Source organism: Grampus griseus, assembly GCF_964374135.1.
Source record: "Grampus griseus genome assembly, chromosome: 6".
NCBI classification, from domain to species: Eukaryota; Metazoa; Chordata; class Mammalia; order Artiodactyla; family Delphinidae; genus Grampus; species Grampus griseus.
The window spans coordinates 4,596,478-4,611,138 of record NC_139000.1 but is presented as its reverse complement, the minus strand read 5'-3'; the positions used below and the strand labels follow the sequence as shown (position 1 = coordinate 4,611,138).

The 14,661-nt window shown below is 54.3% G+C and overlaps 1 protein-coding gene across 1 annotated transcript in view; it reads right to left on the bottom strand.

Moving 5' to 3' along the window:
• Positions 1–409: 409 nt before the first annotated feature.
• The window catches only part of MED27 (mediator complex subunit 27), a 196,914-nt gene continuing 182,662 nt past the window's right edge, over positions 410–14,661 (bottom strand). The window contains exons 7-8 of the mRNA XM_082657425.1: positions 3,184–3,261; positions 410–966 (exon numbers count right to left, since the gene is read on the bottom strand). Of these exons, the coding sequence (XP_082513551.1) occupies positions 832–966; positions 3,184–3,261 (213 nt within the window). The 3' untranslated portion in view covers positions 410–831. The remainder of the gene's footprint in view (positions 967–3,183; positions 3,262–14,661) is intronic.

The window sequence follows — 14,661 nt, the reverse complement described above, 5'->3', positions numbered from 1 at the left end:
ATCCATTTTTCAAGCCGCTGAAATGTCTTTGAAATGGAATATTTGCCAACACTCCCCTCTCTCCCGAAAGCAAGAAACAGGGACATGTGTCCTCAAAAAGAATTATTTCAGGGCTTCCCTGGTGGCGCAGTGGTTGAGAGTCCGCCTGCCGATGCAGGGGACACGGGTTCGTGCCCCGGTCCGGGAAGATCCCACATGCCGCAGAGTGGCTGGGCCCGTGAGCCATGGCCGCTGAGCCTGGCCACAGTGAGAGGCCCGCGTACCGCAAAAAAAAAAAAAAAAAAAGAATTATTTCAAACGCAGACATTGCTAAGTTATTTTTCCTTCAAAAGGCCCATCAGATCTGCTCACATGTTCACGGAACTGAACGTAAAAGGTACTTTAAGAAACCGGAGACAAAGCCTTGTCCTGGGTACAAAAGGTTTATTGCTTATAAAAATAAGTTATGGAACAAAACAAAAAACTGAGCACGACACAAAGGCTCATTCCAACTATAAAATGACTTAGAACATGGATCCAGGCGGGTCGATGGACTAGTATTGCGAACATACATGGGAGAACATGCTGCCTAACTTCCTTATAGTGAGTCCTGAGACGGTCCCTTTGCCGTCCACGCGCCAGCTCAGGTGTACAACGGTCCCATTAACAGAGACGGATCTGCTCTTCAGGAAGCTCGGCCTTAGCGCACGACATGCTGTTTTGTGGAAGCGAGCGGGCGGCGGTACTGCCATCCGGGCCGCAAAGACACGTCTGAGCCATCGCTGTGACTGAGGGCTTGTCTGGGAAGGTGCTGGATGGGGGTCTGCGGGCTGGCCCGGGGCCGGGGCAGGGTTACTGCCGGCAGGTGTCGTGGAAGGCTTCGAGGGTTCGGAAATCCCTCCAGGTCGGGGGAAGGCCGTCCTGCAGGAACTTCCCGCAGCGCTGGCACGGGGCCTGGAACAGCTTCATGTAGCTCCTTAACCAGGTCTAAAAAGACAAGTGAGGAGAGAAACGACAGAAATGGGATCCGGGTGCTTCGGACGTCATCCTTCCTGTCAAGCCTAACCATCACCAGGATAGAGCCTGAGGTGGCTGTGACCCCCAAGAGGTGCCCTGGGATTCTACAGCAAGCTCTGTGCAGAACCCACAAGGTCACAGCACTGCTGATGCTCAGTCCCGGCGCCCTGGGCCCCTCCCAACTAAGGGGACTTTAAAATAGAAATCCCTACTCTCAGGCAGGCAGCACTCCCGGAGGAGCGGCCGCGAACCACGGTGCAGCCTCACGGCCCGGCGGGGGCATGACCACATTTCCTCTGAGTCCCGAACGTCAGCACTGATCCTCTCCTTGTTCACCACCCAGAGGTGGCCACAGACACGTGTGGAGAGAGGGTGAGTGGAGAGTTCCCCACTAAGGTCAACGTGCCTTCCTTCTGCTCTGATTTCAGAGGTCACCACTCACTGTCACAGTGCGGCCCGACACACCTGGGGGGAGGGCAGGGACAACCTGGTACCACATAACATAATCAATGGCAAGTACACGCCGGAGGGTGCAGAGTGCAGAGGTCCTTCGGGCATCACACATGAGGATGAGATTCTCATAACTCAATGCTCAAACTCAAGGAGACTCACAACCGTACCAACCCAAGCCCACAGCGACAGGCCAGCGAGTGAGGCGAGCTCCAACTGCGACGGGGGTGTGCGAATCTTGTCACTTAACATCCTCCTGAATCAGGCAAGAGGAAACTGCTCTTCGGGGCGGTCGGCCGAGTGGACGGATACAAATGCTTCTGCTTCGGCACAGCTGCCTTCCTGGTGGCAGACCGCGGCTCACCCACCCTGTCCCCCTTCCAGAGGCTGGGGTTCAAGGTTTTGGCAATAAACATGAGGATGTCAGTGGATCACTCAGTCAAACTATTTATTCTTCCCAAACCCCAAAGTCAGTTACCAAAGGGGAACTGGGCATTACCACACGTCAGGTTAAAGAGCAAGTCTTTCGATCCATCCAGAAAGGAAGTACCCGCTAGAGACAGCCAACTGCAACGGTTCTCTCTACACGAGAGCGCCTGCGCGACGGCTCCGCTGAGCCCCAGGTCTGCTTCTTCACCTCCCCAGCGTGTGGGCCCATCAATGAGCCAGGCTGTATTTTCTGAGAAATGAACTACAGGCTCCTAGAAGCGTAACTGCGGCAGCAAACATGACGAGGTGGATCGGACGAGCAGAACTCCGCCTGGCTGTTGGCACTGAGCAGCGCCTGCTGACGGGCCCATTTGCTGAGTATGTTCTCTAACGGGCAGCCTTACCGGCCAGAGTTGAGATGGGGCAGCCTTACTGGCCGGAGTTGAGATGGGGCAGCCTTACCGGCCGGAGTTGAGATGGGGCAGCCTTACCGGCTGGAGTTGAAATGCGGCAGCCTTACCGGCCGGAGTTGAAATGGGGCAGCCTTACTGGCCGGAGTTGAGATGGGAGCGTTAGCGGCAGGGAGAGACGGAGCCTAGTGACGTGAGAGCACGAAGCCCCGTCAGCGTGGTGCTGAAACAGCTGGCCACGTCTGCCAGGATACGGTGGGGCCAGTTGTTGGCCCTGCTGAGACGGACTGGAGGGCGTGTGATCAATCAATGAATTGGCTCCAGGGGTGGGAGCCGGGGGCAGAGGGGAGTCCTGACGTGCAGGACCGATCTCCAGCACGTGAATATTCTGGTTCAATGTCAAGTCACCGACGGCCGAACAACCAGCTCGAGAAATTCTGAACATTAAACGAGAGCTGGTGGGAGCCGACCCCAGCACACCGGGGGGATGGCTGTTTCTGGGTCACTCCCCATCCTGAGCTCTGACCTGGAAGTCTAAGGAGTAGGGGTCTTGGAGGAACGGTGTCACGGTACCTGCTCAGCGCCAAGCACAGGGCCCAGCACAGATCAGGAGCTCGATAAATACCTACTGACTAAATCAACATTGGAAACTGTGCTGGAAGGTCACTTCTGAAACCACCATGTGTTCGGCAATGATAGGAAACACCAGCTAATTAAGCAGGACATGGTTTCTCCTAGATCTCTTCCCAGTTGAAAGGAAGTGTCACTTCCAAACTGGACCGTCTCCCCCCTGCGAGGCCCTTGCGAGCTAAAGACGGTCCAGCTACCTTCCGAGCTGCCTGTTCTCACTTAAGGAGCCAAGGCTCAAGGGGGAGATGTGACTCCTTAAGCCACTTACCATGAAGGATCGGACCACGACGTCGGGCATCTGGGGCAGCTGGTAGTGGAGCAGGGCGGTGGTGGCATGGTCCGTCACCTGGGAACCAAGGACAATGCCTGGGTTAGAGCTACTCGGAACCAGCACAGAGAAAACAAGATGAAGGTGCTCTTTTTATATGACGTCTCGTGGAGGAAAAGACATCTAATAAAATCTGAAGGTTGAAAATTAGTTAGCAAAGTTGGGGGCAGGGAAGGGAGGGGAGGTGCGTTGTAAGCAGACAGGACCCAGGTAGTCAGGCCCGGAAGCAAGCGAAGTGTGGAAACTTCCAGCAACTCCAGACAGGCTGCGGCACCTGCGAGAGGCGAGGTCAGAGGTCAGCGGAGAGGTAAAGAGATGGCAGATCACAGCCACTGCACGAAACGCCGCCTGGACGCGGAGGCTCGTTTCCAACTGTCCATATTCGACTTCATCTTCACCCGGGAACAGTTTTCCTGCCGGCCTAACTGGGCTTTCTACTTCCTTTAATTCCCATTCTGGCTCATAATTTGTAGCCATACAGATTCTGTGACTGTGACCTTGATCATTTCTGATGATCTTTCCCTGAGGCCTCACAGATCCTGCTGTTACCTTTCTGAAAAGCCGTGTCACTCCCAGTGTGGTCCCCTGTCTGACCAGCTCCCTGGAAGCTGTGGTCTAGTGGGCCATACCCACTGACCCATAACTCCCCCAGCAGGGCCCAGGGCATGACTGCTTTAAGTTCACTAGAGGCATCTGGGGACCAGATAACAACGTGCACTAGGTTTAAGTCCCAGCTGTCTGCTGACCTGATCCAACTACTTAATCCCTCTGGGTCTCAGTGTCCCTCCTGAAAAGCAAAGGGTTCGTCTAAGATCCCCTGTAGTTCTGAAATATGATGACACCATGGATTGCTAAGGCCTGCCATCCATGACCGAATTAACAGATTATTCCTAATTTGATAGTTGTGCTCAAACTCATGGTTTATTTCATTGTCTTCATTCGGGGGTCTTGCCATTACAAATGTTGTGGGCAAAGAGCAAAACGAAACAAAAAAACCCCGATAAAATGATTAACTTTGTGAACAAGAGTGAACACGGTGTGCTGACGGGCCTCAGCAGCAGTTAAGCAAACTGACCAGGTGGAAACCAGCAGGGCTGGTCCAGGTCCTGCACGGGGAGCTGCAAATGATCCAGAAATTAGTCCAGCTGTGTGTCCACACCCAAGGCCAGGGAGGCTACACCCTGAAGAGTGAGGATGCAGGCTCCCCAGTTCACCGAACCGCTAAGATGCGATTTCCCCTGGGATAAAATGGTCATGCACGTGAAGTGCCTACCCTCCAGCTGTGCCTCAGGCCCGCCTGCCCCCTCTCTTCTGCTCTCCCCGGCCCCCGGACTAGCCCTCTTTCCTTCTGGACTTTCATGGCCTGCCTGGCGGCTGGTGAACCCCGCTGGACGATCAGCTCTGTGCAGGCAGGGATCACGCTCGTCCAAGTTCATGCTGTGTCCCCAAGGCCTAGAACATCACCTGGCATCTAGCAGGTGCTCAATACATATTTGTTGAATAAAGAAATAAACTTAAAAGTGGCCACTCATCAAAGGCCACATACCGGAAACACCTGTACTGGCTTTCTTGCAAATACAGCAACGGTTCACATATCCAACATTGCTGAGAAATTCTTACCCAAATGACTTTCAAGATAAACGGCACTTATTCCCTCAAGTGCAAAGACTGTTTTTATTTTAAGCGTTTTTGACAGACAGCTTTCTAAAATGAGCAATGCTTAAAAAAAAAAAAAAATAACAGTAGAATGATAACTTGGCAAAATGGCGGGTAGTGATTGGTGGGGTGAAATGAACGGCTCCAAAATGCAGCAAAGCAAACTGGGCCCCGATGATACCTGCTTAAAGCTTGGTTCTTACCCATCAAGATGCCTTGCTAAAAAAAAAAACCCACGCAAGTGCCATTTATAGGCTGATAAGACATTCCTTACAATCACATGTGCCGTTACAAAAGAAGCCAAGCTTCCGGAGAATTCCTTCTCCTGCCCCTACTGTTTATTTTACAAGCCTCTTAGAAGCCCCAGCCTGCATACAGGCCCGCAGAGCAGGTGTGCCGTGTGTCCGCTGCCCCGCAGCTGCGGGTGTGCTCCTTTCCCAAGATGCAGAGGCTCCACCTCCAGCCCCTGGACGAGTCTAGATCCGTCCATTCTGGCACCTCGGGCGCCTGGCCTGGGGCCCGATTTCCCAAACACACGGATCACCCAGAGGCCACGTCCGAGGCCGGGAGGCTTTGTCTGCATGCTTTCTTTGCTTTTCTTTTTACAGTTTTAAGCACGGATGACCAACGTTTAAAATTCAGAAAATGTCCCTAACTTGGATCCTCGGCTTCTCAACACACTGGAAGATCTGGGGGCAGTAACAGTGCGCCTGCCTGATGGGCTGCTAATGAAGATTAAATCAGTCCAACCATATGATGGGCCCTGTGACTGTGACCTGGCCCTGCCCACTGGCCCCCACAGATCCAAGTGGCCACCATCAGCGGGAGATAAGGAGGGGCAGTGCCTCTGGGCAGGGCAGGTACCTGCAGTTCGCTCTGTGTGCCCAGTCTCACACCCAGTCCGCTTCCCTCGTGCTACCTGCCGGGCCCCTGTGGCCTGTGGATTTTAGGGCCTTTACCCAAACAGCGCCAAGCATCTCTGCCCCTCACCCTCCTGTTCGCTGGGTGCCTGGCGGGGCAAACCTGTGCTCATCTACCCCTCCCTTCCTTAGCTGGCCTCTGGACTTGACCTCTCCTGGCTGAGTTTTGATAACTGCACGGTGCTAAGCCAGGCAAGGCATCATGTTGATTACAGGGGCATCTAAGGCGCTCTTTCAGACCTGTTCCTCCTGTGTTTGTTTTCAGCAATGACCGGCCATCCACCCAGCAGCCTAAGCTGGAAACCTGGGCTTTTCCTCCCACTTGTACTCAAGCAGCCTCTTGCATTATAGCTCATTTATCTGGAATCCCTCTACTTTTTCCCAGTCCACTGTCTAAGCTTCTGCCTCTTCCTGTCGGGATGACCAGAAGAGCCCCAACTGGTTTCCTCTGGCTGTGGCACCCAGAGGGGGTGTTCTGTGGCAAGGGGTCAAGTCTGTGGCTCTGGAGGTGTAAACTCTGGCTCCACGTCTTCCAGCAACGCCACCTTGGGCAAGTCACTTCATCTTTCTTAGCTGCAGTTTTCCCATCTGGAACAGCGGGATAATAACAAACATTACCCATCACCTGGGGTAATTGTGAGGATTAAATAAAATAACGTGTGCACGCTGTTCAGTAAATATTAGCGATTATTACCACTAAGTTATAAATCTAACTACGTCACTGCCCCACTGAAAACCCTTTCAGAGCATGTGAATGCACTCAGCGTAGAACCCAAAAGTGCAGACGTGCAGGACCTGGTCCGGCCTCCTCTCCCCTCCCCCTCCTGCTTCTGAGAATGTTTCAGCTCCCTGTGCTCCACCTCCTCCCCTCCCTCCCCTCCCTCCTCCCCTCCCCTCCCTCTTCCCCTCCCCTCCTCCCTCCTCCCCTCCCCCCTCCCCTCCCCTCCTCCCCTCCCCTCCCTCCTCCTCTCCCCCCCTCTCCTCCCCTCACCTCCTTCCTCCCCTCCCCTCCCCTCCCTCCTCCCCCCTCTCCCCTCCCCTCCCTGTGCTCCACCTCCTCCCCTCCCTCCTCCCCTCCCCTTCCCCTCCTCCCCTCCCTCCTCCTCTCCCCTCCCCCTGCTTGGCTCCTCTTCCTCTTTCTGGGCCTGGCCTAGATCCTTGTGCTTCCTGACCGGGTCATGTCCCTTTACTCAGACCTTGTCTTTCATAGCATTCCTGACAACTGAGCTTGTATAATTATTATTTTTTTTTGCAGTTTGGGTTTAGTGTCAGTTTCCCTAACTTGGCTGTGAACTCTGAGAGGCCGGACACCATGTCTGCCTAGTGCCTGACACAGAGGTTTTCGAGTCGTGTGTTGACTGAACAGATGATCCCTTCTGTCTCTGAGACGTCCAGGGAGACTGGCTCATGTGAGGTTTGGGGACGGAGACAAGGGCCTTAGTGGGGTGGAGAGTGGGAGACAGGAGCTAAGGACGCTGGACCCTGGTCTACCCTTACTCTGCTGGGAATCTTGACCTTCCATCTGCTGGGAGTTGCTGGGGTTCACTGGCCAGTTCTTCCCTCCTTCCTGGCATGGGGGAACTTTCTGGTCTCTCCTGGAGTTGGGCCACGGGGCTAGTTCTGACCGAAGCATCAGGAAGCGGAAGGGGCGTGTGCTACTTCCACAGGAGATGGTGAAGAGCAGATGTGGACCCTCCAAGACTCCCCTCCCCCTGCAGTGCTGGGAGCCACTCCCTCAGACGGTGCATCTGCAGGGCGGCAGAGCCTTCGTGAAGCGGAGCCCAGCCCTCCGACAGCTCGGGATGGGTGTATGGTGGGAGCAAGAAATAAACTTTTATTGTTTGAACAAGAAAAACTATGAGGTCTGTTTGTTACAGCAGCCTTCTCTCTCCTCTTCAGACCGAAATACTGTACCCTCCTTGGATTATTCATTTCCCGTCTAAAAGATGAGCCAAGGCCTTTGCCAGGTCCAAGGGTCCTGTAAGTGGCGGCACACACACATCCAAGCTGCGACCTAGGAAGCCTCCAGAACGGGGCCGCGCGACATGTGGTTCACGGACCAGTAGCAGCAGCATCACCTAAGAACGTGCTGGAAATGTGAGTTCTTGGGCCCCAGTGTAGACCTGGAATCGGAATCTCTGGGTTGGGGCCCAGAAATCAAGCCGGCCTCTCCAGCTATTCTCAGCGATGCTAAAATGCAGAAAGATGCAACTGTTACTTGGCACCCAGATCCCCTGGGGGTCCTGCTACCGAGCAGCTGTGAATTACGCAGGTAGGTGTGGGGCGGAGCTGAGACTGGGCACTTCCAACAGACCCCAGGCCTGGCCCTGCTGCGGCGGAGGGGCCGCAGGCCGCTCAGGGGGCTGAGGATTCTGGGCCCTACAGGGAAAAGGCACTTCATTCTGGGGCACGACACAAAGGACTACAAACCCAAAGGAGAGCTTGTCTTTCTCATGAGTCACAGTGAACCACACTACCCAAACTTCATAATGGTGCTGTGGAAGGAGGGGCTGGGCTGGTAGTGGTGAAGTATTTTCAAAATGAAATATTTTCGCAGTGGGTGGCGGTGGACTGGGAGGGTTTTCCTTCCTTCTGAAGGTGCTCTTTCAGGACTGCGGGGCAATTTTATTAACCTGTGGGGAGCCACATTAATGAGAGCTTATTGTAAGGTCCCTTGGCCCGGGTGAAAGTAGGCCTGGGGGTAAGAGAAAACATCGACCAGTATGAGGTAGGAGAGGCACTGGGACATAACGACCTCACCTGTTCTGGGAATCAACAAGAGACTCTAACTTCCTGCCCAGAAAACAATGGGGCTGACGGGAAGGGAAAATGGGCTTACGCCCCACAACAGACCAACCAACACCTGGCCCTGCTGTATCCTCACCAAATAAGGAATTACCCTGTATAGCAACCCCCCCTCCCCTTGCAAGCCGCCTTCTGCTTTTACCCCAATAAAAATCCCCCTCATCCAGGACTGGGCGCGACTTCTCTGGCCCCTTTCTCTCGGACCAGTGCACCTCGCCCGGGAGCACTCCCTCATAAAGCTCACTTGAAGCTTTCCTCTGTTTCGCGGTGCCGTTTGTTAAGATCCGACCTTACACGTATGATGTCTGTGTCCCGCTCATTCAATCCCCACCATAGCTGAGGCGGGTGCTCCCCTGCGTCCATTTTAGAGACGAGGAAATGGGGACTTACAGAGCTTGGGAAGATGCCCCGGGCCACACAGCTGGCGAGCGGCAATGGGTACATGGGCCCAGACCCTGCAGGCCCAAGCCTACACCGCCTCCCTCCTAGACACCCTGGCCAGCTCTCTGGTTTGCTGATAAAGGCACACGTCCCAGGGGCCCCGGTGTCATCTGCCCATCACCTCCCAGCCCAAAAGTCTAACGCAAGCCAGAGGCCCACTGCCAGGCGCAGGTTAGACCTGCAAATGTGGCTGGTGGGTAACAGGCTTCTCAACAGCAGAAAAAACTGAATTAATTAGAAAACGTCCTTCTCCAGAAACGGCTGGAGTCGCGCACCAAAGCTCTGTTTTGGCATCTGGCTCCCAGGCAGGGCACGGAATCAGTTTGTACATTACTGGGCGGGCAATCTGGCCAAATTCAGCCTCTTTCTTCAAAAGGCCCAGTATATTCTCTTAATTGCCAAATGGTGGCAGCTTTTTCTAGTGCCGACATGATCGTTTAGTTTCTTCAACTTCCCATCACCAATTTTAATAGAAGGAAACAAAGCTAATTTGCTCTTACGTTTTCCCTCCCTCCCTCCCAAACTTCCCCGACTGGTTTTCAGGTTCCCGACTGGTTTTCAGGTTCCCGTGGCTGAACTCCAAAGCAGCAGGTAAGACATGGTTGTCAGATGTTGGAGAAATTCACCTGCAATGATCTTCCTTTTTGTCAAAGCATTCCACCTTCAATATTTTTTTGTTTCCTGCTTTTCAACAACAAAGTTGTTTTTTTTGCTCAGCATCCCAGATGTGGGAAAAAACAGGCCTGGGGCAACAACAAAAAATTGCTATTAACTAATTTAAATCGACTCTGGACCAGTCTGGCCGCGGTTCGGGTCCCATTGTGATGCCGAGCTAATGAGATTCCCCTGGGAGATGAAAGCCACCCTGTCTGGCGGCTGAGGCCACAGAAGGGCACTAATGCTCCCGAGAAAGGGAGGCCATTCATCCACCAGTGAGTGCTGGTTTGAAAAGAGCTCCGAAAAGATCAAAGCAGATGGCGAACCCAAGGAAAGAGGGAGGAGAAGACATGAAAGTAACAATCAGCCAGGGAGACAGGGGATGCGGCAAAGAGGAGTGGGGTGCGGGGGAGAGGCCGGGGGCAGAGACTGTGCTGAAACCAGCAAGGGCGGGAAGAGGACGCGCACGGAAAAACAGGGCGACTCCAAGGAGTACGCAGACACTGGGGACTTCGCCAAGAAATGTCCCGTTTCATCTCAAGGCAAAGAAAAACTGCAGATGCTCTGGCTTCGTCTGGGGTGGGCACCTCCTCCCCCTCAACCCCGTCCCGAGGCTGGACTGCAGGTGACTTATTTACTTAAAGGAGGGCGGCATTTCTATTGCTGCCAACACACCCACTTTGCTTTATGAACCTTACTTTCAGTTTTCTCCTCCACCAACCAGGGCTTACTGAAATTCCCTCTCCCCCAGGCTCAAAGAGGCAGAGAAAGAAGGTCTTCCAGCACCCAAACTGATGGGGAACCCAGCTCAGAAAGGGAGAAAGGAATCTTTCAAGAGACCTTGGAACAGCTGCCAGTCAACACACTGAAGAAGACGACTCCAGTCAAAACACGTCCCCCAAACTCCTCCACCATACTGTGTGCAAAGAGCTTCTGGCACCTAGAGGGTCCTTCGGAGGTCAGGAGTTATTTTAGCTGAACCCTAATGGAACCGCCTGCACTAACGGCAGGTTTCCAAGTCGACGTCTACTGAGCACCAGCTCTGAGCGAGGGCTGGTCTACACCACGCGGCCCAGTGAGGAGCCTGGGCTTTGGGGCCAGACTGCACAGATCTGCAGTCACTTAAGAGCCGGGTGACCTTGGACAACGATTAAATGGGTCAGTGCAGGGAAAGTGCTTGAACAGTGCTTGACAAATGGCAAACACCCACCAAATGGGAGTCATCCTATCTTTTCCTCACCAACCCCCCAACCTTGTGATGGCACTACAAATGGAAGACAACTTCCACTCCAAGCGAGGGAGCAAAGTCACAGGGAGGTTAAGTGACCTGCCCAAGCCAAGCAGCAGAGCAGGGCCCTAGACCTTCGGGGGACAGAGGCTGTGGGAGTGTGTGGGAAGGTGGCACATGAGGCCATCTCCTCCCTACTAGGGAACGGACCGCAAGACTCTTAGGGCAGAGGTGGGACTCAGTCCCAAGTCCGTTCGCTTACACCTCAGCTCTTACCACGTACACAGCTGTCCCTCTGCCTCACTACCAAAAGCTTCTGCCCATCTTACTCAATCACCTACCCTGAACCCAGCACCTACCCTGAACAAATCCCGACACAGGACCCTCAAGAAGATCTCAAGACTGAATGAGTCTCCCTGCCTTGCAGAATGACAGGAGGAAACGGGGCAAATGAAAGCTGGCAGTGTTAAGTCAGGTGGGCAGGCATACTACTCAAGGAAAATCAAAAGTACAGCCTAAGGGGGGGGGGTGCTAAGAAAAGGGGGAAATCCCGCTGTTGTAGTGATGGCTTTGGCATACAGAGCCCACACTTCTTCCCATCTGGGCCCTCCTTGAGCTGTGAGGGCAAAGAGAACGGCTTCAAGTCCAGCAAGACTATTTTCTGCTGAAGGTCAGCCCCTTAGAGCCTGGGTTTTATGGCGGCCAGACAGACTCTGTTCCTTATCCACAAGGGAAGAACAAAGGACAGAGTGGTGGTACACAGAGAGGATCAGTGAGACGCAGGGATGGGACCAAAACTCTCCTAATATATTATCATCCCCCATCAGTTTCCTCTTTTAAAAAACAACGTGTTGTATTTCTTGGTGGCCCAGGGACTGTCCTCGGGGATTCCTGAGTCCACGAAGGTTGTAGGCATCGTCCTGACTCTGTGCGGGCTTCCAGGCTGGAGGGGAGAGCTTGCAGTGCAGCAGAGGTGAGGCGTACAGACTCTGGAGGCGGGCTGCCGGGCACCACCCCCCAGCTTCTGGAAGGTTGTCTAGGCTGGGGGCCAGGACCTGTGCTGTTAAAAAGCTCCCCCGGGGGATTCTGATGTCAGCAGTGTTGGGGAACCACAGGTGAACGGGCCACTGCAGGTCTCTGCCCACTTCCCACCACCAGGGGGCAGGACTGCAGCCACACAGCGCGGGGTGGGAGCTGAGCCTGGACACTGGCTCCAGCAGCTAGGTGGCGCTCTTCCCAATGCAACGGACTAACGGCACTGAGTACATTATCTTACCTGCCAGCACGCAGCCCACGAAGCCCAAGCCCTCCCTGGCTGAGCTAGGAGAGCTGGGGCCTCTGCCTATTAAAAGTATGTCCCGCAAGGTTAATAAACAGGAAAAGTTAAGTACAAGTGTTTAGAAGTTGCTTATTTAAAAGAGAAGTCTGGTAGAGACCCAGATCTGGCTCTCCTCCAGTCAATACCTGCTTCCACATACTATGAAGAGGAGCTTCTCTCTGGCCTGTATTAATGTGAACAAAAGGGAAAGAAGACCCGGAGCCGTCGGGAGGCCGGGGTACAGTCCTAGGTTCATCACCAATTATCTGGGTGACCCTGGCCGCATCACTCCCCCCGCTGGCCCTTGGTAAAAGAGCACGAGGCTGCGATCACTGGGCACCTCAAGGTCTAGGTTTTCCGTGGACACCACTGCAGGGCCTGCCTGCACGCCCCCCCCCCCCCCCCCCCCCCGTACCTCAGTGTCGAGCTCCACCCTCAGGCCAACCAGCGTCAAGTGAAAGCCCTCTGTTCTTTTAAAAAGGATGCGCTAATCCCAGCAGGGGGCAGGGGCACCAGGTTCCTGCCCCCCTCCACCTGCTGCCCTGACGTGATGTCACGGAGTCCTCAATTTCTGGGCCAGTTACCAAGAGCTCAGAACCAGGGAGACGATCAGCACAGCACTATTCTTGGGAACCTCTTCCCATCTCGGTGGGTTTCAAAGAGACTCTGGAGCGCAAACTAACAGGCAGCAAAGCCAAACATTTGTTACTTAGTCGCACACATGCTGGTCCTGCAAGTCCAAGAAATATAAATAAACTTTCATCTGCTGGATATGCTTTAATGCTATACAAGGAGATCAATCCAAGAGTTTGGGTCTCTACTCCGGGTTCTGCCAAAGACAGACCCCCCCTTGACGAGAGGGACACTAGGAATCTCTCCAAAGGAGAAAATTCTTTGTGGGTCTGGGAGTCAAAGATGTGAACCTAGTGTGTTAAATGTTTAAAGAGACAGCAACCCTGCCAGCAATGCTGCTCCCAGGATGAGCACTGGTTTTATGAAGAATATTTAAAACAGCCCCAGAAGTGCTCATTTCATAAAAAGAGGAACCACGGTTATTTCAAAATTGAAGGCTATGAAGCCAGTCCTGAAAGTGCTGGGGGCAATGGGGAGCAGTGCAGAGACTGGCTTCTAAAACTGGGAAAAGAGTCCAGGAGAGCGGAAGCATGGGGCTTTAGTTTTTATTATGCAGCTGGAGTCTCTAATCTGTACCCTGGATTTGTGTGCCACGGGTTCGGCAGGCTGAGAGGCCCAGGGAGGAAGCACCACGGTCCAGGGGGACTAGGGATTTACTTAAGACAGGATCAATACTTCCTTCTCTGCTGATGAAGGAGTCATTTGCATGGGCTCTGAAGGGCTTAAAACTGTCCACCGGAGCCTGGCAGTGCCGCTCGGGATGAGACCAGGGCAGGGCTGTCTGGGTTGGAACTGGGGAGGGGGAGACAGACACTGCTGCTCCACCCTGCTTCAAGCCCCTTGCCACAGCTTTGAGATCCAGCTCTGTCTGAGAAGGATGATATCTCGTCTGTAAAGTGCAGAACATGGCCTGTGGCACAGAACAGGGCCTCCATAAAGGAGTTTCTGTTTGGTGTGAGGGGTTCCAACCCAACCCTCTTCAAAGTCCCAGCCAAGATGTCACTGAGGCCCCAAAGGGAAGGAAGCCCCTCAACTCCCAGGACCCTTGAGAGCAGGCTGGGCGGATCCTCCAGAGGCAGCTGTGCCTCTCCCAGGTGTTAATGTGGGGTGCCGATTCCGTGAGGCAGGTACTCTTATGATCTCTGTTTACAGATGAGGGAACTGAGGCAAGTGAGGCCACACGGAGAGCAGTGGTCAGCTGGGGTCTGAACACGGGACAGCCCAGCTCCCAGCCACTGCCAGACGGCTCACTGGGGGGAACGCGACAGGAGGCCGGCCAGGACGGGGGAAGGGAGGGCGCTGGGTCTCACGGGGGGGCAGACAGACATGCTGCCAGGAAGGTGCCCTCAGCGGCGGGCGGCCTGTGGGGTGGTGGGAAGGGGCCCGGGAGGGCAGGAGGCCGGGCTTCCCAGAAGCGACTGCTGGGTTCTGACCCGGGGCACATGAGTCTCAGGCAAACCCCTCAGGAAGAAAGAAGCTGCGAGATGAAGGCAAGTGCTCTGCGCCTCCCTAATGGCAGAGAACCACAGACCGCTTCCCGCAGCGGGCGCGTGGGCGTTCCGGCTCCACTCTCACCGTCAAACTGGGGCGTGGGCTCTCGGTCATCACCACCCTCAGCAGCGGTAGAGGGAGCCCTGCAGAGGGAAGGTGCTGGGGTATCATAAGGGGAAAACAAGTGATCAAATCTACCCCGGGTTTCGGAGCTTGTGAATCTTCAAACGCGACCCTTAGGAGACAAGGTGGTGATAAAGGCTCTTGAG